This window comes from Mercenaria mercenaria, chromosome 17 (genome assembly GCF_021730395.1).
Source record: "Mercenaria mercenaria strain notata chromosome 17, MADL_Memer_1, whole genome shotgun sequence".
Taxonomy (NCBI): domain Eukaryota; kingdom Metazoa; phylum Mollusca; class Bivalvia; order Venerida; family Veneridae; genus Mercenaria; species Mercenaria mercenaria.
Genome location: NC_069377.1, coordinates 33,295,234 through 33,323,213, shown reverse-complemented (window position 1 = coordinate 33,323,213; position 27,980 = coordinate 33,295,234). Strand labels below are relative to the sequence as shown.

The window sequence follows — 27,980 nt, the reverse complement described above, 5'->3', positions numbered from 1 at the left end:
GTGAGTGGCCTGGACATTTGTTAGCAGTGTGAAGTGCAGATTTTATGAGCACTTATAGCTACGTGAGAAATTTACGTTTCAAATGCTTCATTAGAACTGTTTAAACACATATATATTCTGTTTGTGTATTCAAACTGACATTTCAAAAAGCTAAGCTTCTGTTTGGTCTTTACGTTTCCTGACACAATATTGTCTTGTTTTAGAATTTATTGCAATTTCGTACTCTCGATTTCAAAGACCCTCTCAAAGAGAAGTGTTCTATGTGATTTATCGCTCCGACGAAGAAAAACATTTTATTCAGTAATAACTGATATTGTATTCGACTGACTTTTGCAGGGTTCTTGGTGTGTGTTTGGGGTGAGTTGCAGATTTCATGTCCTTTCATTAATGTAGATCCATAAAATGAGTCTGCTAATATATTTCTATTTTGCTGTCTACGTTTTTAAAGGGTCACATCGATACAGTTATAAATCGTATGGCGACGTTCCAGTTTTTCATGGTGGTGAAAGACCCCAAGTGCCCTCCGGGCATTATTCTATTACTAGAAGTCAAGCGGGTAGAACCAACGACTTTCTGTAAGCCAACTGGATGGCTTCCTCCATGAAGAATTTTTCGACTAAGGTGAGGCTCTAACCAACATCGATGAACGGCAAGTGATTTAAATAAAGCGACTTAACCATTCGGCCACGGAAGCCCCGAATTATCCCGAAAAACATCCCTCGCATCTGTAGGCTCGAGTTTATTTGAGCAAATTATTCTATTTCCGAGAGATTTAACTTTAGGAAAGTGTTGTTCTACCAATACGGCCGCTCATATCTTGATAAAATCAAGAGTTGCACCCATGTCTGCCTTCTTCATGACCTTTCATGCCGCCACAAGTCATGGTTTTTTACCAACCACTAAACTCATTACGTAGATATTGTCTGCCATTCGTCCTTTTATCATTCAATTTTAACTAATCAGAAACTTTCTTTACTCGTAACATTTGCAAGCTTGATATAAATACATACAACCTATCTGAAAATGCACGTGAGGAAATTAAAACTGGAAAATGGTATTTATTCACTTTTATATTCCATTAAAATGTTTCTTTGTGACAGGATATTTCATATTTAAACATGATATATAAGTAAGTATTATTTGAAAATATATCATATTTTTGCACTACAACAGCGACTGTCACAGTTTTATATTGTATATAATATTTATAAAAGTTGTACGTCTGTCATATTTTAACGTAACAATTTTTAACTTTAATTAAAAAATCAAAACTGTTTTATCATAATGCACGCAAGAAAGTGGCACATGATAAGTAAGTCTCATGATTTCGCCCTTGCATAATATATGTATAACTTACAGTAAATATTTTTTTTCCTGAATCATGTAAGTTTGTAATTTAGCTATACCTACAAGGCAGGTTTTGTCCGAGTGGCTGTCTATTCTTTCGTCCATATACGGCGGCTATTCCTACATACTTCCTACAGATTTTATTGGATTTCATTCAAACTTGAATTCAGGTAACTAATAGTATGTGTATATTGTCGGGATATCACAATCGCTTGATTTTAGCATTAATAGTTAATGGACGAATTTTATGAATTGTATTTGTCTCAAGACAACATGAAATGAAGTGTGGAAATATAAAAACATAAACAAATAAAGGTCTTCAGTTCTTATACATTGCTTTTCAGCTAATTGCATGCATGTAAGATATTATATACATTGTGTCGTAGAAACTGTGAGTTTGCAAGGTCTACCGCATTAATATGAAGCTCAGTTACAATCATGATCAGATATTACACACATTTTCCATCAATAAATCGAATATGAAAACAAGTTCGATCAATGCAAATCTGACAGTAGAACAACTGTCGACGGTTGTATATAATGGAGCCTTTCTCCCAGTATAAACTACGTACTGGCACAATATGTATATGCCTAAACTGTATGCAATAGAACGGATAAAGTCAAGGTCAATGCAAGCAAATTTATTTTACTCTACCTAAAAGGTTACCATTACAAGACTTATTCAATAAATACATAGACCTGTTCTGTAACTTTATTCGTGTTATTACTTATTATGTTTCGCTGGTACCGTTGTTACATTTTCGCTAGCAAATGTAAATATTAAGATGGAATGACAACAGACAGTACAAAACTAGTGGTTATTTAATAGCCATATCAACGTGCTAGCGGCCCGGTCAATGTTTTGACGTCTTAAATATAAAAACATCAATAACTGCTAATTAAATTCCATAAATTTCTGCGATAGGAAATCACCTAAACATCATGAATGGATTTCATAACATTTTAGTAATGTCCGCATAAAATTTAATAATTATCGGTCATTCGAGATTGAAATAAACAACGTTTTGTCTGTGGCAGTCATATGTTATTTGACATAAAATTGACGTCAAATGAACATCAAGAAATTTGAGCAAAACATTAAATAGTGCAAAAACGCCGACATTTACTTTTGAATTACTGTAGAAACAAGAACTTTAACTTAAAATACATCTTGAAAGATATCTACGTCACCCATTAGCATCAAATTTCTAAAAAAGGCAGAATACATCTACATGAAATAGATTGTTTTATGATTTCCGAATTGAAGTTGAAGATTTTATGTGCCAAAAAGTAAAATAGATTAATTTGTAGCCTTTTTTAAGCTGCATTTTAATGATTAATGCCCGAGGAATTGATTTCTCCCGATGTCTGAACTCTAGTTTTTATTCTGTTTTCTGTTGAACTGTTTTCCCAAGTATTGACCTTACTTAAAATCATCTTTATTTTCTTATCCAGCGTTTCGTAGGTTATGTAAATACTCTTAGATATTATTTTCAAATACTGAGTTGAGAATTAGACGAAACCGCTTTCCGAAACTAATAGATGCAACGACGACAACTGGCTTAACAAGACCTGAGAAAAAGAACCTGATCATTATAACAGTTATTATCAGTCAACTTATGTAAATAATATTACCTTCTTCCCTTCCCCAGTTTAAGAATTACACTGGATCAAACTGGATAGCAAAGACGACCTTAGATTGTTTGTTTTGTTTAAATCGAATTAAAAATGCATTTAATCACAACACAGAGACCAATCTATGATACAAATAACAATCTTATCAGGTATTTCATTGTAATTGTAGGGCTCACGTTAGAACGAACGATGAAATATCTGTATGATTTAAAATTTGGTAATAAGTAATTTTGTTTTAATGTCAATATTAAAGGTAAATGTTAAATAGATTTGTTTGGTTTTATATGACGTGTGTTATGGTACACATAGTGTTATATCTAAATATCATTGACTTTAAACATTTTCTGATATCATAAAATGTATTTGATAACTATTTCACACTCACATAAGTTCTTGCCACAATAATCTTATTGACTGTTTCTACAATTGATTTTGAAGTTGCCTTACTTCCAAGATTCGTTTAATACAATGACGCGTAGTGCAAAAAAGCAGCGCCGCTTGCTGCATATATCGGGGAGTTACATTTTTATGACAAGATCTTTAACCATGCCTAGTATGACGTATGACTTGTAACTTTAAATCATACGTCTCTTTCTAAACGGGTTGCTTGCATTTCTGTTTTTCAGGCGAGTTTACTGATGAAAGGTTGTACCGTGTCACTTGTAGGCTTAATGGTGGTGCACATTTGTTTAGCAGGTAGATAAAATTCGGTTAAATTTCTTACTGATAAAATTTGTACGATTGCATTTTTCTAAACTACTGTTATTTGTGTGTCCATGATGTAATTTCAAAATTATCAAGTTCAATTATTTCAATTGGATTAGGCATGCAGGTGAACTGTAACACTCCGGCAGTTTTATCCAGTTATCTTTCTCCTACTATTATATTTGCTACCTGTAACATAGCTCATGTACTTTAAATCAATATATGGCTATTTCAACATTATGACAATCAATATTAGAATGATTCAAACGGTACTCTTTCTATTTTTTGTTGTTGTTTTGTTACCAACACACGTATAAATCATATGGCGCCTTTCAAGATTTTAATAGCGGAAGAGGATTCCGCGCGTTGTCCTAGATTCCGTATGTCTTTCGGGTATTATCCTGGCACAGGACGGCGACTGTTATGAACACCACGGAACCTCCTTTAGCCAGCCGGATATCTGCCTCATATGAAACAAATCTATACTAAAGGCGATGTGTTCCGAACCGATAGCGGTTAGTGGGAAGTGATTCGAAGCCAGCAATCTTAACCATTATGCCACGGTAGCCTTAGTACTTACTAACATGGCGCTGATAACATTGATAAGGAAGCAGTGATATTCGAATAAGATGGCGCTTCGTGCGGGTTATTTTTGCATACATATAAAACTTCAACAGTCACAATTTATGTAAATACACAGAATATATTTTAGAAATGTTAATGCGTGTTAAATGTATACTGAATCTTGACAAATTTAAAGGTCACAAGTTTGTTAAAACATCTAATGCTTTCGATAAATTTCATTTTTCATTTTTTTAAATTTTCAAATGAGGAAACGATAATTACATGTAATTATGATTCGTCAAAAAAACAAAAACCTTTAAGACTTTTTCTTCATGCACAAATTGTCATCACATATTTTTTTTGTAATATAGATAACCGAAATTAAATAATGAAGAATCCAAACTATTCGAAGTGAGGATATGAAACAGATCTAAACTTTCTATCTATGATCTGCTTTTTTTCGTTTAAAAGTCTCTTAACATTTTCTGGCGTATACACCGAAAATATTTCAGACATGAAAGTGACCCCGCAAGCTGAAGTTCCTTTTCTATTTTACCAGCATGTTAACATTCTAACATTTAAGATCATTTTGTATTATTTTCACGAACTTGATCTTAATATATTAATCAACTAACGTGGAGATTTTTGGTAACCGATCGTGTTTTTTCTGCAAATATTCTTTATGATAAGACTAGCGATGTTCTTGTTATACCTACTTGTAGAACATATTTCTATACAAAGGATCTGTTTATAATACAATACTAATATTAAGTCAGTTACATTGTACATTGTATATAGATTTATTTCTGCATTGAAATTTCGAACCACCGTATTGAATGTGATAATTTAATACTAATAATATCTGTCATGTGTTTACGAATCGGATAGAAATATCGGTCCCGAGGGCACCTGTGCATTGGGCGGTAATGAAGCTTGCCGAATTACCGCCCATGTGCAGGTGGCCGAGGGACGGATATTTCAATCCGGTTCGTAAACACATGACCGATATTGTTTCTTGCATATCGTATACATGTTAGCACTTTATTCTAGCAGATTATTTTTCTTGCATACCGTAGTTTTACAAATAACATATAGAAATACTTTCTTTGTAGCACTCTTGCTTATAATAGAGCGCGGGAAATTAACGTCCGTAAACAGAAGTGACGTCATGATGTTTTGCGTTACGCACAATAACAAAGTTCACTTTAGTTTTATCGTTTGTAGCGTAACGTTATGTTCTTACGGTAAACTAACGTATCTTGAATCGAGAAATATATTATAAGGAACGGAGATAAACTATCAAGGTACAGGTCTGCTTTTTCGTGTTTTTACATAAACAATATATTATCATTGCATGAACCACTAGTTGTCATTAACAGCACGAGAGTCATCTGGCATGGAGGTGCCAGATTGATTTTGCCGGCATGGGTAAAATCACCGGAAACGCCAGTCCGGTGTGCAAGAATAAATGTTCTGTATAATGAATTACTTGATAAATCATAATATATGTAACTGAAGTTAATTTTACATTATTTTTCTACTGATTAGCTGTCTCAGACACTGCATGTGATCCTTCTAATGATGATGATACATCCGGTGGTGCAGCTGTGTGTGAAGGTGTAAATGCAAACGCAGAATGTCCAGATGGAACAACAAAATGTGCTTGCAAATCTGGATATAAACAGGATCCAGCAGCTGCCAATACTTGTGTCACAGGTTAGAATAAATTGACTCTTCGTAGTTAGAACACAGAAATGGTAATTACAAAAAAATGTATATAAACAAAGAAAGATCACACATCATATGAATTTAAATTATTTTTTGTTTACACTTGTACATGTTCTTTTGTCATGCGCTCTTTAAAAAGAAATATAAAAGCAGCTGATTCGCGTGATGATGCCGAGAATTGATCTATTTAGATGACTTTATGCCATATCAATCGTTTAGTTCCGTTCACGAAACAAACTAAATTATTGATTCGAAATGCTATATTTGCTATTTGTAACAATGTAATATGCAGTTTGAAAAAAAAACACAAAGGAAAGTAAGACTTAGTGTTTATAATCAGTTTACAGTTAATATAAAAAACAAACAAATAAACATGTTCAAAGAAAAGATGAACATATTCAGCATACTTCGAATAATAAAACAAGGGTAGCGTTGCTACTCAAATGAGGAAACTGGCAATATATTTTAAACTGTTTATTCAAAACATGCGTGTAGTTTTCAACGCTAATGCTTATAAAGATGTTTACACTTTTGTTCGTATTGCATTGCAAGAAAAAAGACTATATTCATCTTTATCTATAATATAATAATTACATTATCCACAAAATAAAAGGCACCTACGTCTTAAGGATAAACACAAAGGCATCTATGTAATCTAGAAAACAGTCAATGTGCATTACAAGTCATTGTGCATATTTTTAATGGGCTATAAACTGATTTAATTGTAGAAAATATTTTAAAGTGTATCACAAAGTTGTTGTAAACTAGCAGTTAAATGCCAATAAGAATGTTTAAAATTGTATGCTTCAAGTGCCTGTGATAAATATGCTTGTTTTCTTTTAAATGTCGAAGCCTCAGAAGAAGTCTTTGTTCTTGCTTCATATGCAAGAACGGAAGTCAGACCAGTGAGAAACTGTTGTCAAAGACGATCATCTAAATACTTCATCTAAAATCTGAACCTTCAACAATTCATTTTTCCCGTACAAAATATCTCGCAACAAACGACACTCATTTTCAGACAGACGTGTGCGCAGTTGTCATGGTTATTATTTAAAATGTTGCTTGGCGTCCAGGAGTAAGAGGAGGTATCTTCGCCAGCAAAACAAGTTCTTTTAGAGCTTGTAGCTACAATGACACTTCTTGTTTAAATATTGTATATGGATATGATATATATATATATATATATATATATATATAAAAAAGAAACACATCCAATGGGTCTACCTATCTGTCTAAATATAGATAGAGGAAACCCACTGGATGTTTTTCTTTTTTATTTATTATATACTTGTCCAGGAGTAACTTTTAATATTTTCTATTATATATATATATATATATATATATATATATATATATGTGTGTGTGTGTGTGTGTGTGTGTGTGTGTGTGTATGTATGTGTCAAAACACACACACATACATATATAATATAATACGTACTGTCTCTAAATAGTGCTATTGTACATACTTGATCATCGCCAATATTTGTGGTTTAAATCGACGTCTATATTCATTAAATTAGGTGCTGTATCTTAAACACTGAAATTACGGCTTTAAAACACGTTGATACAATCGTTAATTTTATGCTAAGTGGTGATATTCTGAAACTTATCAGTGAGGTATTTTCCTATTTCACCAACTGTGTCGGATCTTCTCTTTTTCCTGAACTATTCCATAATTACATCCCTTGGTTGCCTTTGGAAATACTGGTTCCTTAAAGCTATCCTAAAATTATAGAACAAGCTAGCTAAACCTTACGTAATATTCCGGCATTGTCCTCACTATGATAACAAACAAAACCTCTTTTTGTTTGTTGTAACATGATTATCATTAAACTTTCTCAACACGTATAAATAACAAATAAACGACATATTTCGACCGCTATCAAGAGAAGACACCAGTATTACGTAATTTAGGTGTAGTCAGCTATGAAATATAGTTGTGACCTGTTGCCGTAATTATTGTTGTAAAATGCATGTTAAATTAGCACCTTTCAATCTATCTGGTTTAAATCTTTAAAAGGTCTCTAAAGTGTCAATGGTGGAAATAAGGAGTGAGAATGGGGCACACTTGGCGTTCTCCCCTATATGTTTATCCTAAAGCCATAATAATTGTGCTAGACACTAATAGAAGTAAATGTAACAAAAAATATCAGTCCAATAGATCCTGCTGACATCATGTAAATGTGTTTTCCTGTGTTTTGCGTAAACAAAGTTAAACTAAACAATTCATCATTTAATCAAACATCAGACGTATAACAAAATACATGCATACTTGCCAGCTTCGTCTACGGTAGCATGCAACAATAGCAATGGTTTTGCTGCATTGGATTTAAAACTAGTATGAAGCCTCTACACATTACTGTATAACATCTTCGTGATGTTCCTTGGCATTATTTCATTTATGGAATGTTTAAGGAATAGTGACGATAAACGATGTCATTGATAAACCTTATTAATCCCAGACATACAGCGAGAATAAGGGTTTATATAAACACGTCGACTAGCACAAAATTATATTTCACATCAACGCGAGCACGTGAAAGACGTTGCACATTTCTTTACGTCTCATGAACCGAGTCTGCTATTGTTTTGCTTGTTCAATACAATCAATGCATTTCACACTAAAATGGAATATATTACAACCACGATTCATGTCTTGGACAATATGTTTTAAAATAGCTATTTCCTCTTTAATTTGAAAGAGAGTAACAGGTTACTGTCTTTTGATATCAATGTTATCAGGTCAAGGTTGATATGGGCTGGAAGGGGTGAGGGAACCGAACCCCTTCCACCCATATCAGCCGAGACCTGATAACATTGATATCAAAAGACAGTAGCTTGTTATTCTATTTATCATGAAACTCATACAAACTGCCTAGAAAAACATATGTCTTCATCTCTTATTTCGTAAAAAATGTCTTCTGAAGCAAAAAATTAAATTTACATATTACAGTTTCGAACATTCATCCGACCCTGAAACATCTGAACGAAACAATACGGCAGCCATATTGAATTCAACTCCGACAATGTTTTTGACTTTCTGATATTCTTGTAAAAAAAAAAAAAAAATCAAAAACAAAACAATGAAATAATTTCTTACCTGCGTAAAGATAAAAAAAAATCATCATCTTGAATAAACCAGAACATGCTTTATTATACAACATTTGACTCAGACAACTAGATCTACATGTCCAAAGCGCTGAAAATTTCACTTCCAGTTCCAGACTTTAAAGTTTTCAAAATCACTAAATTTACACCGATCCAAGAATTATAATTAACTGATTCAAGAATAATAAGTAACACAAACACTTTTGCTAATACTTAATAAAATGTGCATGCTTTAAATAAGGCATAAATCAAGAATAAGTATATCACACATTGTCAAGTGTATTGTAAACCTTTCCAAGAATCGATCCATGTAAACATTGTGATGTCATGATGAACGTTTCACAATGACGTCATTCAGTGCTATTGTCTGTGTGATAAAATTAGAGACAACTATATTCAAGGAAATTTGTTGAGATTACAGAATCTTTTTAGAAAAAAAGTTAAGAAACATTGAAACTGGACTCTGTAATAAAATTCAGGCAGGAAGGAAACTGATGTAAAAACTAGTCCGTCAATATGGGAGGAGCTTAATTTTGATATCAGGTCAATGACCTGATAACAAAATAAAATATCAGGCAAGTGATATCAGGCACTTTGCATAGTAGTTGCATGATAAAATATTTTAACTTACCAAGTGTTACATACGTTTTAAGATATAATATATAAGACAACAAAAAGGTTAATTTACAGCAGACGTTTACTTTTTGCGATAAAATGCAATATTTTCGAGTTTATTTTCTTATCGTTCGTGATCATGAGTAAACTCGATGAATCAGAGTTCGGCTTAAGCCGGAGTTATTTGGGTTTGCGGTGAGGTGCACGTATCATTAACTATCTATAGACTCAATGGTACCAAGTCTGCTACTTTTGCTTGGCTTCATTCTTTGCTTACAAATAACCTTTTGTAAAAATTATTTCCACTGGCAACGTCTGTCATCGGAAAAAAAACAAAACAATATGTTACATAACTACGTGTAGCGAAATGAATATCAAATTGGATAATACAGTTTAAGTCTTCAGATGTTTTAAAAATGTCTTGTATAATATGTTGTTTAATATATTATTAATATTTGATTAAGCAAATATTTCTGAAGTAAAATGATAAAAATCAGATAAAAATATTTTAAAAACATGTACATATATCACGCTTATTTATAACACCAAGCTGCTGTATAATAATCTGTTAAATGATGCATTGTATGCTTAAATACTTCTTTTATTTTATCAGCGATTTCAGAAACAGGCTGTGATCCTGACAATGCTGATCCTTCAAGCGGTGGAGCAGCTGTATGCAAAGGTGTAGATGATAACGCAGTATGTCCAGCTGGAAAAGATAAATGTGCTTGCAAATCTGGATATAAACAACATGCGGTTGTCAACAGTTGTGTGAAAGGTTAATATTGACAGACCCTTCATAGATAGACGATAGATACATTTAATACTTAAATACAAACATGAATATTTCTTCAAATGAGTTTAAAGTATATCTTGCTTGCTTTTGTACGTTTTCTCATTTCACACACTACTAAATAAGAATTATTTAAACACATTTTAGTGCTGATTCGTGATTATGCTTAGTATCTCCTATTTATATCGCGTCATGAAATGTTATTAATCGCTCAGTTCCGTAAAAATAAACTCGATGTTATTTCTTTATTCGATACGTGCTAAAATTGTTTATATGAAGTGTAGTGAAACGGAAAGAAACAAGTATATCAAGCCTATATCTTTCGGATTATACGTGCTGTGCCGTCACATTCCGAATAAACTCATTAATATTTCGGATAAAAAATGAACGATTTTGCAACAACAACAACAGTGTTACAGTTATCTTCACTAGCAGAAAAGTGGAAAAGCTCAATGATGAAATAAGGTGAACATATATAGCAACGTTCGAATAAGAAGACGCACAAGGGGAGGACTGTAATGCAAACGCGAGAATAGCAAATTAGTATAAGCCTTATTTCAACATTCTTGGTGGTTTCAATGCTTCTCTCTACGTATATACTTACATTATTATTCGAAGTCGTATTTATAAAAAACAAACACTTTTTCCATCGTTATTTAGAATAAAATGATAAAATTATCGCCAAAATATAAGGCACTAACATTTGAAGGATAAACATAAATAAAGGTATCTTAGTTATTTTGTAAATATTCAGTGTACGACAAGCATTACAAGAACTTTTTCATAGTTACGTTCTTTATGGGCCATATCTGTCAAAAGAATACTTTATAGTAGAAAATATAGTACATTGTATATAAATATTTATTATGAAATCGTTAGTATAAACTAGTATTATTTGGACAAAAAGCCAATTAGAATATCTAAACGTGTCTTCCATGTGTCTGTGATAAGGATGCTAGTCATAAGCCAAAACAAAAAAAAGAAGAGTAAGATACTGCTTACAAAAAAAATTATTTTTGAAATCAGCAGCTTTAACAACCATTTTTTTCTACTAAACATATTTCGAGACCAGCTGCATTTTTGATGCAGCCATGCACATAATTGCCATGAATGTTATCATTAAAAGGCTTAACGTCCTGGAGTTTTAATCATGGCCCTTTTACAAGCACAACAAGCCAGATTAAAGCTTGATACTTCAGTGACAATAAAGTGTCAGTGATAAAAGTAAGCCATGACTGTTAGATACCGTCCCCACCGACTCGTCCATCTGAAATTATTTGACGAGTCGTTATATGTAAATTTCCGGATCCAACCTTAAGTACTTGAATTGATAATTTTGATTATTTTATGTTGTAAATTATTTTATACGATGTTATTAGAAACTAAACTTAAACAATGGTTTGTACAAATTACTCCATACATCTACATTGTCTTAAATGTAAGTGTATCACCTTTAACCTTTAAATCCTTTTCAGAATACTAGATTCTATAGCAAATGTAATAGAAGGTTATTTTTTCTGCAGCAACGCATAAAACTTCCATTAACGACGACATTTGCTGGAAGTTTTTTCTTGTAAATGGATAGATTCCGCCGATGGAGACGGTTATAAAATGTTAAGTTTCAATTTCAGTGACACAGCCTCCACGATTCGGATACGTCCGTATGAATAAATAAAAAAAATAAAAAAATAAAAAGCAGAGCACATTTATTTCATGCTTGTATTAACGTAACTATTCGTATCTTATGTATTATTTTACTTCATTATTCATACGGGAGAGCCGCATTCATTATTAATATTTCATTACCTTATGTACGTATCTTATGTATTACATAGCCCGCCCGCTTAGCTCAGTAGGGAGTGCGTTGGTCTACGGCTCGTGGGGGGTAGGTGGTGGGGAGGGTATGTTCTCAGCGCAATTTGATAGAAGACTTTGTGTCTGAAATCATTCATCCTCCACCTCTGATAATTCATGTGGGGAAGTTGGCAGTTAACTGTCCGCCGTTACATGACTGAAATACTGTTGAAAAACGGCGTTAAATCATATTATATATATAGGAGAAAAAGATGTGGAGAAAGATGCTCAAGTCTTTACAATTTAATATTGTCTATACACATTTAACTAATACACACCATACGATATATATATGACCTTCCACAAAATATCAACCCAAAAGTCCGCCTCTTTGCAGATACAGCATTCTATTACACATTGCCATTTGCAAATGAAGCAGTTACCTCCTCCCTCCAAATGACAAACAGTACTTCTAAATATAGTTGAAAATCTGGATATAAAGCGTCTATAATTAGCAATACATATGTTCCCAAATATAAGCATTTGACTGTATTGAAAGCCCGCCCGCTTAGCTCAGTAGGGAGAGCGTTGGTCTACGGATCGCGGGGTCGTGAGTTCGATCCCCGGGCGGGGCTTATGTTCTCCGTGACGATTTGATAAAAGACATTGTGTCTGTAATCATTCGTCCTCCACCTTTGATTCATGTGGGGAAGTTGGAAGTTAATTGCGGAGAACATGTTTGTACTGGTACAGAATCCCCACCTCGGTAGCCTAGTGGTAGAGCGTCCGCTTCGAGTGCGGGAGGTCGTGGGTTCGATCCCCGGCCGCGTCATACCAAAGACGTAAAAAATGGTACTAGCAGCTTCCTCGCTTGGCGCTCAGCATTAAGGGGATAGTGCTTAGACTAGTCAGCCCGGTGTCACTATAATGTGACTGGGTGGGGTATCATGCCACGTGTCTACGGCGTGATATTCCAGTGAGGCAGCACTATAAAGTTGGGCATTGTGCTCACTGCTACAAGTAGACACCGTCGTTTATATGACTGAAAAATTGTTGAGAAAGACGTTAAACCCGAACATACACAAACACACAGAATCCAGGAACACTGGTTAGGTTAACTGCCCGCCGTTACATGACTGAAATACTGTTGAAAAACGGCGTTAAAGTCGAAACAAAACAAAAATTGACTGTATTGAAAACTATAATGTACACAATATTGTTGTTAATTGAATTCGTCGTACTATAAGACAATTCAAACACCGAAGCAATTAAGTAACGTATTTGTGCTTGTTATATTTATGATTTTAGTAAGTTATGTTTATTTCAGACACCTTTATAATTCAGTTTCCTTACTCACTTTATCTCTTATATTAAAGCTGCTGTCTCAGAGACTGCATGTACTCCTAGTAGTAATGACGCAACTACCGGTGGAGCAGCTGTATGCAAGACGGTAGATACAAACGCAGAATGTGTAAGCAGTACTACTAAATGTGCTTGTAAATCTGGATATAAAGAAGGATCTCCAGATAAAAGCACATGCGTTCCTAAACGTAAGTACAAAACTGTATGGACATTTATTATTTACAAAAAAATTTCTTTTTTACTGGAAGAAAATAACTTTTATCATTGCTTTCGTCATACTATCAGGTAAATAATAAATCCATAACATTTAGCTGATGCATTCTTTTTTTTTTGATAAAAGATTATAAATATCGGATCAGGCCTTTAGCTTTATCAAAAAATATTTACTTTGTAGGTTTGTATGTTATGTAGTTTAATAGGAATATGACTAAAAGAATCATGTATGAGCGACCGAGACAAATGTTATGCAATCACATTAAAAATCGATAGCCATACTTTAAAAATTCGATGTGAAATAGAAGAAATATGACTGCATTGTGTATGTAACTATATGATCGATCGCCTTATCTTTATAAATATCATACACTTACATATTAAAGGCAAAAACAAAACTTTTTTATTTACTTTTTATTAACAAATCACCATAATTGATCATTACATTTTTCCGAAAAATGTCTCAAAACATCTCATTCAGCATATATATTTCGTGAAATAAAATAGAAAAAGTGGAAACTTCACAGGTCGCTCCACACGTCAAAAACGAAAATGTTGCAGGCTCGGATTGATTGAGCCTGTTCATGGACGGTAGTGGAAATGCATGCTACCGTCCACGTCCTCCAGCCCCGGGCTGAGCAGAACCCAACATTTACACACGCCAAAAGTACAAGAAGCAATTTAGAGACATCCGCAGACGCACTCAAACGCCTGCGCACACGGAATCTCCAACTGTACACGGGTTGTGGTGTGTAATTCCATGAAAAGCGGCGTTTGGTCCCCAGATAAAGTAATGGGTTAGCCCCAAACGAGAAAACAATGACAGAACTAAACAAACTGGAATTTAGAAAGGGGATCTGAGGTTATGGAACTTGCATATCGCAGGAACTGTCAAAAGACAAAATTAAAAAGCAAGCACACTATCCAGGGGGTGATTATACAATACCCAAGGCTATGAAAGCGGGAGTACTGGAACCACCCAGGCCGAAATGGTCATGCTGAGAAACTAAACAGTACCAATAACACGACATAAAAGTCGGGCTGAACGATCTGAGAAGATCGAAATATAACAGCCCTGATTGAATGTACGGGGAGACTTTTTACGGCCGCCACACGGCACAAACAACGCTGCTGTGATAGTAAAATAGAAAAAGTGGAAACTTCACAGGTCGTTCAACACGACAAAAACAAAAATGTTGCAGGCTCGGTTTGATTGAGCCTGTTCATGGACGGTAGTGGACGTCTTCTAGCCCCGGGTTGAGTAGAACTCAACATTTACACATGCTAAAAGTACAAAAGCAATTTACAGACATCCGCAGATGTATTCAAACGGCGGTGCACATGGAACCTTCAATGATACACGTGTTGTGGCGTGTATTTCCATGAAAAGCGGCGTTTGTGAGTACGTCACAAATAATCATTTTAGTATGTAATGTATATTTCCGACACCTTCAAAAAGCAGTATTCTTATTCTCTTTATCTCTTGTGTAAAAGCTGTCTCAGAGACTACATGTAACCCTAGTAGTAATGACGCAACTACCGGTGAATCAGCTGTATGCAAGAAGGTAGATTCAAATGCAGAATGTCTAACCGGTGCTACAGAATGTGCTTGTAAATCTGGCTATAAAGAAGGATCTCCCAATAGCAATACATGTGTTCTAAAATGTAAGTAGTTAAATGCATTGACTTTAACGAATTAAATAATAGTTGGGTAATATACTGAAAGAAAGTAAGTTTTGTCAGTGCTTTCATATCATTTTGTATTGGATAAACGAAGAATGATTCTAGCTGAAACATTGATTCGGTCCTTAACTTTGTTAAACAAATATTTTACTTTTTTGAAAGAAAAAAAAAAACAAAAGAAAAAACTAATATATGATATTGACATGTTTCCGTCAGAACAGGCAGATCGATATTATTATGTCTCTCTCCCTGCTTTTGCTCTGTCCGTCCGCGCCCATCCTAACGTCCGTCACACTCCATTTACGGTCCATAACTAGGAATATATGATATTGCTTACGGAGTAGATGACCCCTATTGTTTTAGGGTCACTCCATCAAAGGTCAAAGTCATAGGGACCTGAACATGGAAACCCGTTTCAGATCAATAACCCGAGAACAACTTGACCTAGAATGTTGAAACTTCAGAGAATGATTGGAAATGCAGGGTAAACTATTGATTTTGGGGTTACTCCGTCCAAATTCAATTTTACAGGGGCTAGAATCCATCACACTTCATTTCCGATCAATAAGTTGAGAACCATTTGACCTAGAACCTTCAACTTCATAGCATGATAGGGCTTACGAAGTAAATGATCCCTATTTTTTGGGGGTCATTCCATCAAATGTCAAGCTCAAAGGAGCCTAAACATGGAAACCCGTTTCCGATTACTACCTTAAGACCCGCTTGACAAAGCAGATTGAAACTTCATAGGATGATTGGACATGCACCGTAAATAATCCCTTTTGATTTTGGGGTCACTTCATCAAATATTAAAGTCACGATGGCCTGAACATGGAAAACCGTTTTCGATTAATAACTTTACAACCATTTGACCCAGAATGTTGGAACTTCATAGGATGACTGGGCATGCAACGTGGATGATTACTATAAATTTTGATTTTCACTCAATCAAAGGTCACGGACACAGGGGTAAGAACATGGAAAACGTTTTCTTATCAATAACTTGACAACTATTTGAACCAAAACCTTCAAATCTCATAGGGTTATAGGACTTACAGAGTAGATGATCCCTATTATTTTTGAGATCACTCAATCAAAGGTCATGGTTACAGGAGCCATAACATGGAAAACAGTTTCCCATCCATAACTTGAAAACCACTTGACTCAGAACGTTGAAATTCTTAGAATGATTGGGCTTGCAAAGTAGATGATCCATATTGCACTTCAGTCACTTAGCCAACAATCAGTGTCTCTTCGAATTACGCTCCTGTCCCCTATTGACGTCTTAACTATTACTACTATGCTTTTTGGAAACATGTGCTTTTCTACAAAAGCATCGTCTAGTTAAAAGTAAGACAGTGTGTGTGTGTGTGTGTGTGTGTGTGTGTGTGTGTGTGTGTGTGTGTGTGTTCGGGTTTAACGTCTTTTCAACAATTTTTCAGTCATATAAACGACGGTGTCTACTTGTAGCAGTGAGCACAATGCCCAACTTTATAGTGCTACCTCACTGGAATACCACGCCGTAGACACGTGGCATGATACCCAACCCAGTCACATTATACTGACACCAGGCTGACCAGTCCTAGCTCTATCCTCATAATGCTGAACGCCAAGCGAGGAAGCTACAAGTGCCATTTTTTACGACTTTGGTACTACGTGGCCGAGGATCGAACCCACGACCTCCCGCACTCGAAGCGGATGCTCTACCACTAGGCTATTGAGACGGTAGAAAAAAAGAAGAGGACACGTGGTTTAGGAAAGACGCATAACAGATATATTGTCCGGAAAGAATTGGCTAGACCCACACATTAACGCCCACCGTAAGATTTAGCTCGGGTATTCTAGCATTTTTGAGTCTACGAACGCTGAAAGCGTTTGACGAGTCCTTGCTGTGGTATGATTACTCTGCATTTTGACCGAGCAACACACAGTAAGAGTGCGTTGCATTAATAAATGATGATGTTTTCAAATCTATGATGTATGTTTGTGCCATACACGAATAAAGCCAAATATTTTTCCGTCTCATTTAAAAAATAAGTGAATCCTAATCACGTGTTGGTATTCCAAAATATTATGACGTTACTCCGGGCACTTTTAGCTTCTAACAATAATTAACCCGGCGATGTACACTCTATGTGCAAACAGAAATTATTAAAAAATATAAAATGATGACTTTAGCTGTAAAAAAAAAAATGGACATCATTCTGAGACACTTTAAAAACACATTAGCTGGCCAATAGATTCAGCGATTTTCTTTGTGCACAGAAAGTTAGGTTTCTGATAGAATCGAGTCAGAGTAAACATTCATCAAAGTAACCTTCCAAGAAGTTTATATAGTTTTCATTAAGATGAATTAAAATAAGATTAATCAATACCTAAGATGTATAATTTGAGTACATACAGATAATTAGCCAATTATATAGAAATTACAAAATTGAACTAGTGCTTCAGTAGTATCATTTGATATTACTTGAATATTATCATGCGCTGACTAAACTTGTAAGACCTTAAAAGCTATGCCTTTTAATAAGTTTATAATTTTAAAGAAAAACAGCCGAGGAAGCTGTTTTTTAATGGAGCCTAGAGCCGCTTACTTGGCCTATCCAAACCCAATGCGTATGTCTTTATTGGCTTTGTGAAAATATCACACCACTTGCTGACGAAATTATGTTTTGGAAATTATGTCGTGTTTTGTTGTCAGGTTTAAATTTGAACAGGGTAGTAAATTCAACTATATCAGGGCAAAATGTGTGCGCGACAGTCTTACAAAAGCAGGTATATTGTAAGAAATAGCTAGATACACTCATTTTCAAATCACCATTCCTCATTATTGTTTCCATTCCTGATCAGCCTGATGAAAGGAAGACACAATTCCATCACTGTCGTGTTTGCAATTACAAGTACTATAAGTGACATACTTTCCAGTTCCAGCTGTCATGTATTCCAGAGCTATTTTAAGAAACTGATATTCTATCATTTCTGTTTAGATCACTACCAATCTGCGATTCTCATTTATACCACATTTACGTCGAAAATGATTTCTGTATTGGGTACCGTTGCCGTTTTCGTTTTGAACGGTTGAATAAAATAAAACTGAACAAAACTGTTGAAAAATAGAAGTATCCACAAGACGCCGTGACTGGACTATATCATTTCACATGTTAATTCTTTTCATTTTTTTCTACTTCGTTAAGAACAGGATAAAACAGTTACTCCACATTGATCAGTACAATACTTTAAAAATATATTGGCTTGTCCCTTATGACTTTTCAGCTAAGTTCTCGTCCAAATGTATCCAGGCAAAGTTGATAAACCTACATACTTCATATTTCTGAGCTATTATTGCATACGTGATTCTTTCAACTTCAACAGTGTGTAGTCGACTATCAGGTCCGCCAGACCTTTGATTATACCCTTAAGTGCGTATGTATAAGGTACTAAATTAAATGTTACGTGCACAGGCATTACTTAGTCCGTGCGCATGTATAAATAATTATGGTATTAAATATGTAGTGTAGTACCTAATACGCACGTAACTGAAAAACATCTCTGCACATATTCATCTCCTTATGTTATACATATTTGCATTATTTAAACCTCTTTAATACTGGTAACACATACATCGCATACGTAAAATATTAGTCTGAACTGAGACCCTATGTTGTGTTCATAGGATATTACTATTGCGGCGTTACAGATGCTGTATAATTGTGCCCCTTTTCTTCTCAAAACATAACTGATCACAGCTTAGAGAGGGATTTTGCTGAGATAGCAAAAAAGAAAAATTAGAATAAAGAAAATTTAGATTTTTTTTTCAAGAAATCTAGACGATTGTCTGTGTAATGAAACCCGTCCGTACGATCTTAACCCGACATATTTTTAAAACTGCAATCTGCACCTCGTCGTATTGCGGCAACATTTGTGCCAAGTGGACTTTAAAATGCTTTAAAGGGATACGGAGGCAAAACACAACCTAGTTGCCATTTGATCTCGCCGTGGAAATTCTTGCAAATATGTTTGTCAAGTTATTTGATAATGCCTCGAAGTTTTAAACAGATGTAGAGCCTATATAATATTGACTCAGTTAGAACCGCAACAAAATATCTTCCTACACGTTTAATAGAGACATTATTCAAAGGTTCATGAACGAAATGCTATTGGTATATGTAAACTGTCTCATTGTGTGATGTTTGTTCGTTTGTTTGTAAGCTTATTTATGTGCCATATGCCACTGGTAACACATACGAGCGACTCTTATGAGGACTGTTAGTAATGTAGGTGGATAGTGCTAGATGCCGACGACGCCCCAATTACAGACTTTTCCCTGGTTCCCTAGCGTACTAGGTGTTAATCAGCCAAACATGGAACTATCATCCTGATGTATTATAGAGGTTTGTTTGGAAGAGTGGGCGATCCCCTTTTGTAGTAAAAGTTTTGAGATTATGAGGAAACATGTTTGTATAGCAGCCTTTGTCTAATGAAAAATCGTAAAAAGCTACATTCTTTTTATCAGCGATTTCAGAAACTGACTGTAACCCTGCAGAAGATGATGATAAAACCGGTGGAGCAGCTGTATGTCACGCTGTTGATGCAAACGCAGAATGTCCAACCGGTACCACAAAATGTGCATGTAAATCTGGGTATAAACAGGATACAACTAATGTCAATACTTGTGTGACAGGTTAGAAAATAAAGTTTTTTTTTATTTCGACCTATCTCGACGGGTTGGTATTACAATCGGATTTTTGCTTAAAAACAACGAAAAAGACCAAACTATCGAGTCCTATTGAGGCATTTTTACCTTGCTTTTTGTTCGAGCTATTGCTACGGCATGACTAAGCCGAGAACCAGTTTTTTCAAAAGACTTTTTCTAACCAAAAGATATTTGCTTTTAGTTTAAACTGGCTGATAGTGCAGCAGTGTATGAACACCACAGACCCTCCAGTTATGCAAAACTTTACACTAGAAATGGGCTGCCTACTAGCTAAATTTTATGTAATGAAGAAGGAAAATATGTATATTTAACAGTTTTCAGTGTATTTTGGTTTCATTGTTATCCGTAGAAGTCTGCATAATCAATAATTTTACTAAAATGCGCGTTAGCTTTCTAATATAAGTTTAAAATGTATATGTCGCGGGGCTCGTGTTTCTATGGTAACGCATTTTCTCTCATTTTTAAACAATTATGTATGAAAACGGGTTTTCCGACGGCTTCAGTGCCATTCTGTTAATGACCACATGGAATATTTGGGTAATATTATTAGCAAAATACCAAGCACTTTACATTCTACCCTATTTTTCTTAAAGTGTAAAGTAACCATGGCAACATATATGTTTAAAATAGCTTATATCTTGCTTTTTATCGTAATGTCCTATAAGAATATTAAAAAAGATTGTATTTCTTGATAATGTAGCTTTAAAACATTTTATTTCCAACGTAAGTAATATTTTCGAGTTATTCGCATTGATTTAAACAAATTTCACAGCTTAAAATACTTATAGCAGTACCCTTCGTCTGACATTTTTTTTTATGGAAAATCATTCTGCATGCTGCCATTATTATTATGGATATTGTTGAAATGCAAATAAAAAGCCGAAGCTGTGTTCCTTAAATAGACCAGTGTCAACGCTTCACGCTTCTGAATTTCACATTTAGATATATTGGTCACGGGCTTCGTTTCCATGTTAACATCAATTTAATTCAAGAAACAACAATTTTCTGCTGAAATTTGAAACAATTTTAGAACTTAGTTTTAGTATATAAGTAACAAATTATCAACTGAAACTGAAAAATTGATTTTACAAATCAAACTGCCCAATTTTTATTTGAAAATGGCCGTATTAAGTAACCTTTCACCCAGCTATATTCCCAATAACATTGATTACCATCATCCAATTTCTTACATTCGGCATAACATTTCAATATAACTACATAAAAGAACCAAAATATTGATTATTACTCAGAGCGAAAGACCGTAAAAATATTTCAGCAAATAATGACTGTTTAAAAATAGTTCAAATAAAGAAAATGCACAGAATTACGTACTTTCAAAATAAAAGCTATTAATTTTGAGCGGTAACTGTAAAGTAACAATGTTTATAAGCGTTTCTGTGGCAATTTATTCATTATTTCTGCATTATTAAATCATTAAGAATCAGATCTGAGACTTGGTCATGATTTTTTTCTGAAGAATGAATATACAAACACATTTAGTTTGTCGTAAACGTCGTCGTATATCGTCACGTAAGCTTCTGGTTTGGCATGCAAACATACAAATATTATGGTAAAGAATGTCAATAGAGGCGCGTATTACGAGAGTAAACATCATTAATTACGTGATGGGTTGTTATTAATGGAAAGGAGAATGTAAAGTTTTATATGTCTCGGACCGGCATAAAGCAGCAAAGATTTTATGCAAGCATTGATGTTTTTTATGTTCAATGTCATTAGTATGAAGAATTGTTTAATGCTTCACCAAAATATATATCATATATTTATGTTCAATTTGCAGTTCCTGACTCTTCTGCTACATCGGCCTGGATGACAACTAGTTTGATTGGAACCTCTCTGCTGACACTTGTGCTCAGACTGATCTTTTAATTATCAAAGGCATATACAACACTACTATGTTATTTTAAATTGTATTATTTCATACTGACACGATAAACTAGCAATAAAACATTTTGCGTGTTCTATTTCATACAAAAGAATATTTCAAACGCAAACATACATATTATATATAGCAGTGTAAAAATAAAATTCAACTTATATTGTCAGGTAGTAACGGTGTTAAAAAGGAAGAACAACTGTCTTACAGACGATTTGTACAGTTACTTTCTATTTTTTAAATTTCCTTGAATTTGTTAAGTTGTAGATCTGATGTTGTATATAAACAATTAGATTACTTACTACTATATGTACACTTTTTGAAAATGTTGCATTATCTTGTTAATAATTTATTGTCATTCCTTGAGATATATACATATATATAAAACAAGGATGAATAAAAAAGTTTGCCTTTTTCGTGGCATTATGATTTTTAAGAAGAATCTCTGTTACCTTGAAACTATTGTATTTGAATCCTCAATAATTAACTGTTATTTCCACTTCTTTGATTGTTATTTACTTGTAGATCGTAAGTAGTAAATTCCAAACAACCAATAAAATATAGGTGTTACAAGATTAGCCTAATTCTATAGCATGCTCTATGCCCTTAAATCTGCAAAACGGCCAACTGTTTGTAAAACTGCTCTTACACATCTGTTTATCTTGTTTTTAGAATTCAGTCTTTACTTTCTTACAATTGTAAACAGATAAGCTCCCATTACGACAGTAAATATGTCTAGAAATAGTGAAAAAGAGGGGCTGAAAATTATTTTATTCCTTTACAATACATAAAACAAAGGTCCGCTTTACGTATCACAAAAAGAAGCTTTAAAAATTGTTCATACTTTTACAGTAATTGCTTAGATCAAACTGTTGTGCTATCGTTGGGAATGTTAAAAAGCCAAGTATTCAGTACAATTTAAGGAAAAATAAGACTTTTTGATCAAAAGTTATATTTCATTTGTTGAATAAATATAGCTATTTCAACATTCAAAATTGAAGAGAGAAATCAAACTAACAAAATTTCTGGTATAAGCCGTAAGAATTGACCTACCATTGAACATTCTTTATGACAACAAATTACGAAATATGGTTTGACAAAAAAAAAAAAAAAAAAAAAAAAAAAAAAAAAAAAAAAAAAAAAAAAATCAGTAAACTGTAGAAATCGTCTTGATCTGAATGAAACTTCTTTACAGTTTCATCACATTAAAGTACGTTGCAGAGACCAACTACTAATGCACATCAAGACGAAAGGTTCTGTCTAGCTTTTTTAAACAAATATCATAAAATGACGTATTTTTTCATTAAGTGAGTTTTTTTATACTATGTATAATCGTTCATTGCAATAAGACCACTTAATATCCAATAGCAATGAAAATGTAGACATTGCAAAAGCCCATCTTCCTTTATATTTCATTTTCAAACATTACAGTACTTCAAAAGTTATCTAGGCAAGCTACAATAAACAGTTAAGTCCCAAAGACAATATCTTAGATACAGATTCGAATTAAACGATGTTGATCTCTATGCTAAATTCAAGATGCATTGAAACACTCCTGTAGTCTTGCATTTGAAACATTCAACATGTTGTGTTTAAATATCGTACACCAAGCAAACAACAGTTACATTTGTTTTATTGAAATAGTTTGTTTCGCCACTGATGGTATGATATATTTGTTTTATGTTTTACTTGCGGTTTTATGGTATTTATTTTCCCATAATTAAGCTGAAACAGTTGTTTCAAATGCATGAAAAACTTCTGAATTTTGCAAATTCTGGAAAAAACGTTTGCAAGAAATTAATGACAGTACTACCAAAAACTGCTGCGTTAGAACTCTTTAACTGCAGAAGATTTTATCTGTGGTACTAACTATGTGCTAAGGATTTCCTTGTTGACATATATCACCTTTGAAGAGCTTTGAACCATTCTCTTGTGTTTCATACATTTCGTTTTGATAAGAGTTTCTTTACATAAAATAATAACTGTTTATGTTCAAAATAAACAACTTCTATTTAGCATGCGGAAATAATTCAACAAAACAATCAAGAAACAAATTTACTGAAAAAAAACGCGTATAATCAAACAAAATGAGATTGGCTACAATGGGATGTTGTGTTGAAATAGGCTAGTAGACAGTCCCGAGTAATATCTTGATTTATATGTATTACGACGAACTATAACAGTTTACAACATATAATAACTAGTAAATACCAGAAAACATAAAGTAAAATAAAAAATGTGTTCTGACAGTATCAAACGCTTTCGGGCTTTGACTTTTGTTACTTATTTTATTTATTTATTTATTTATTATTTTTGTTTTTATTTTCAAGTATTTTCGAGTTTTGATTAATCATCGCTACAGCGGTAGTTAAATACTATTCATATTTCTACCTCACTCAAGACCACCATATTAATACACCTGCTGGTGTCTCTAAATTTCATTTAGGTACTTGTAACATGAGTAAATGTTGAGTACTGCTCAACCCGGAGCTAGAAGGGGAACAGTAGCTTGAATTTCAAAGACAGGCTCAATCACCCGAGCCTGCAACATTTTTATTTGTGTCGTTTTGCACGACCTGTGGCTTTCCACATTTTCTAATTGTTTCACTTCAGTTGATCAACATCTATATAATCATGATGGAATATGTATTTAAAATTTTGAAGTTCGGTTTTTGTCGTAATGCATTAAAGAAATTATTCCTGTCGAAAACCATATGAGCATGAAAAGACGCGGTTGTTTATTTTGAACTTGTGTTGATATGTAAACTTGCCAACAAAGTAAAGCATGTGAGAGTTTTTTTCAGTAATAGTATAGATTTACAAGGTTAAGGTCACTGTCATTTGATCGGACTTGAAAATAAACAGTTGTTTTATATATCATTTTGTTATTTGTTTACCTCACGTCTGAAGTGATTGATTACTTCGACATACGTTTAAAAGGTTCAGATCTTTCGGGTGAGAAAGCTTGCTTGCTGTGCTTAAACTATTTTTAGACGAAAAAGTCCAGAGGAGAGCTGCGAGATTTGACACTAATCGCTGTCATAATACAAGCTCAGTCTCTGATCTGATAACACATTTGAATTGGCCATCATTAGGGATAAGAACTAGAACCCGTCTAATAAATAAATGTTCTTTCAAATTGTCCACCATGTAGAAGCTATATGTCCGGCAAAGAATTTATTAATATCAGCTGATTCAAGAACACTGCATGGACATGGTAACATACACAGCTTCAGATACATTGGCACATCCAAAGATTCTTATAAGTTGTTGAACAGTAGGTCAGTGGAACATGTTGCCGGCTATCGTACACACAGCAGCCAGAGTTGACTCCTTCAAAGCTTATGTCACTGTGCCTTTTCTAATATCTGCCCTCAATCTTTAAGGAGCTACCAGTGTACAAAGTTTAATTAATGTATAATTTGGAAAGTTTTATTATTTTGGCACATGTACAAACTTGGTGTAAAAACACAATACATTTTATTCAGCGCATTCACATAATCTTCAGTTATGAAGGAGTGTAGTAATTAGAAGAAGAAGAAGAGGTTACAAACTGTCTCATAACTGTATCAGTTCTGACAAGATACAACAACGGCATATATAGAGTACAAATAATCTGGTTTAGATTGTCCTGCATGGTATAATTGCAAGTCTATGAAAAATAATTAAAACAAAAATGGTCACTTTTGTGTATTTTCGTTTTAAGTACATCTTAATCTAATGAAATGACTCATTTCTGTCTTAGCGGTTCATAGTATATAATATCCCATGAGTAATTATTCAGGTTATCATGTTGATATGGAGATATCATATCATTAGGTTCGTCATTTGATATTGACAATGGGGCACTGTTTTAACAAAATATAAAATTGAAATGTAAATGTATCACTCAAACTGATAAACTGAATTCCTTATCAAAACAGTAGTAACAGCCACGTTCAGAAACCTCTTTCTGTTTTATTTGCGATGTAAAACATTTAAACAGTGTCTAAAAAAAAGAAAACCAATGTCCATGGGGGAAATTCACATTCAAAGAACGCAGCCGCCCATAAGTCACTTGCCTTTCGTGATATAGTTACCTCTCCTGAGCAACCATGACTATAAAAGAATCTGGTATTTATTTGCTTGGTTGCTTTCTTCATATTGTCGAATGTTTGGATCAAACTTATTTAGAGGGAATAACAGATGAAGCTCTTGCGTACTCAAAATTATATTAAATGTCTTTAAAAAAAAAAGATTTTGTTGTTCTTTTAGATTGATATTCACCAATGCATGTCCTCACATTAACTCCCTGGGGCCGAAATGCGACTATAGGCGTTATATTTTCTACCCCTGTTGCGTCGATATGCGACTATACGCGCGTTATCAGGACTCCCCAGGACGGCGATTGACGAGTATAGTCGCGGCACCGAGATCATGATAATTGCGATAAGTACTTGTTAATTTTTGATAATCTTAACAAAAGCAAAAATACTTTGCATATTTTTTTTTTTTTTTGCTGTAATAACTACTAGTTGTGCTAATAATTAGTTCCCTTGTTAAAATAAATGTCTGTAACTATGCGGTAATGTAAATGAAATAAAAACACGATCTCCGCTGTGTTCGTTCATACTGTATTTCAAAAGAGTAAAATAATGTCGTCGGCCAGAGATCTTTCTTAAAATGAAGAAAATATTTATTTGTTATCATGCTGATTCTGAAATATCAGTTCCGTCGGATGATGATTCGATGCGATTCCATTATCAGACAAATGAATGGTCGGAAAATGTTAAGTTTAGAAGGCTGAAATATTGGTACACTTACATCACATACGATACAAATAGATAAAAATAACACAACGAAGCATGTTTCATAAAATACAAAAAAAAAAAAAGAATATGTAAATAAACGCATGTTTGTAAATTTAATAATTATTCAAAGATGGATGTAAATATTACAACTTAACTGTCTCAGCGCGTGACACACAACATTTGTGTACATGCTTAGAAATAGATTATACATCAAAATAAACCACTGATATTCACACAAAAACGGGTGTAAATTTATGTAATGCTGATGTAAATATTCAGTGATGCATTTCTATTTATTAGAATTTAATGTTCAAATATCTATTAAACGCAATAGGTGTGTTAAAATTGTTTAGTGAAAATTTTGTTCTGTTTGGATATAAGCTACGGACGAAATTTGATAAAAAAAATATTTGTTCAAACTTCGAGTACTTTGTAAGTATATTTTAATTTTCACCAAAGTTAATAAATGTTCCCTGCATGTTTTCAACTGACTGCACGCGAGTGTGATTATGATAAGGTTAGATAATGTTCTTCGACGTCAGGTGGTAATTCTTATCCCGCCGCAGCAGGTATGTTACGATATCGGCCTCAGGGAGTTAAACAAATATAATTTTATAAAACATATGCATGTAATGTAGGTAACGGTGATATGATTTCCTGTTTATAATAAGGAACAAACGAATCAACTATTATTCATAATGTTTGTTTAACAATATGACACAGTATCATATAAGAAGCCCGCCCAGTTAGCTCAGTTGGGAGAGCGTTGGTCTGCGAATCGCGGGGTCGAGAGTTCGATCACCTGGCGGGACGTATGTTCTCCGTGTCGATTTGATAAAATACATTATGTCTGAAATCATTCGTCCTCCACCTCTGATAATTCATGTGGGGAAGTTGGCAGTTATTTGCGGAGAACAGGTTTGTACTGGTACAGAATACAGGAACACTGGTTAGATTAACTTCCTGCCGTTACATGACTGAAATATTGTTGAAAAACGGCGTTAAACCCAAAACAAACAAACAGTATCATATAAG

General features: G+C 33.9%; 1 protein-coding gene across 2 annotated transcripts; it reads left to right on the top strand.

Moving 5' to 3' along the window:
* The first annotated feature begins 981 nt into the window (after positions 1 to 981).
* On the top strand, positions 982 to 24,973 carry LOC128550174 (cell death abnormality protein 1-like). 2 transcript variants are annotated; one of them, XM_053528630.1, is made up of 8 exons: positions 982 to 1,054; positions 3,609 to 3,678; positions 5,800 to 5,967; positions 10,316 to 10,480; positions 13,666 to 13,839; positions 15,359 to 15,529; positions 20,061 to 20,228; positions 22,060 to 24,973. In XM_053528630.1, exons 1-8 carry the CDS (start codon positions 1,052 to 1,054, stop codon positions 22,146 to 22,148), a joined length of 1,008 nt encoding a protein of 335 aa, XP_053384605.1. In that variant the 5' UTR covers positions 982 to 1,051; the 3' UTR covers positions 22,149 to 24,973. The 2 variants fall into 2 exon arrangements, with proteins under 2 accessions (XP_053384605.1, XP_053384606.1); XM_053528631.1 differs by lacking the exon at positions 982 to 1,054 and adding an exon at positions 1,057 to 1,129.
* The last annotated feature ends 3,007 nt before the right edge of the window (positions 24,974 to 27,980 follow it).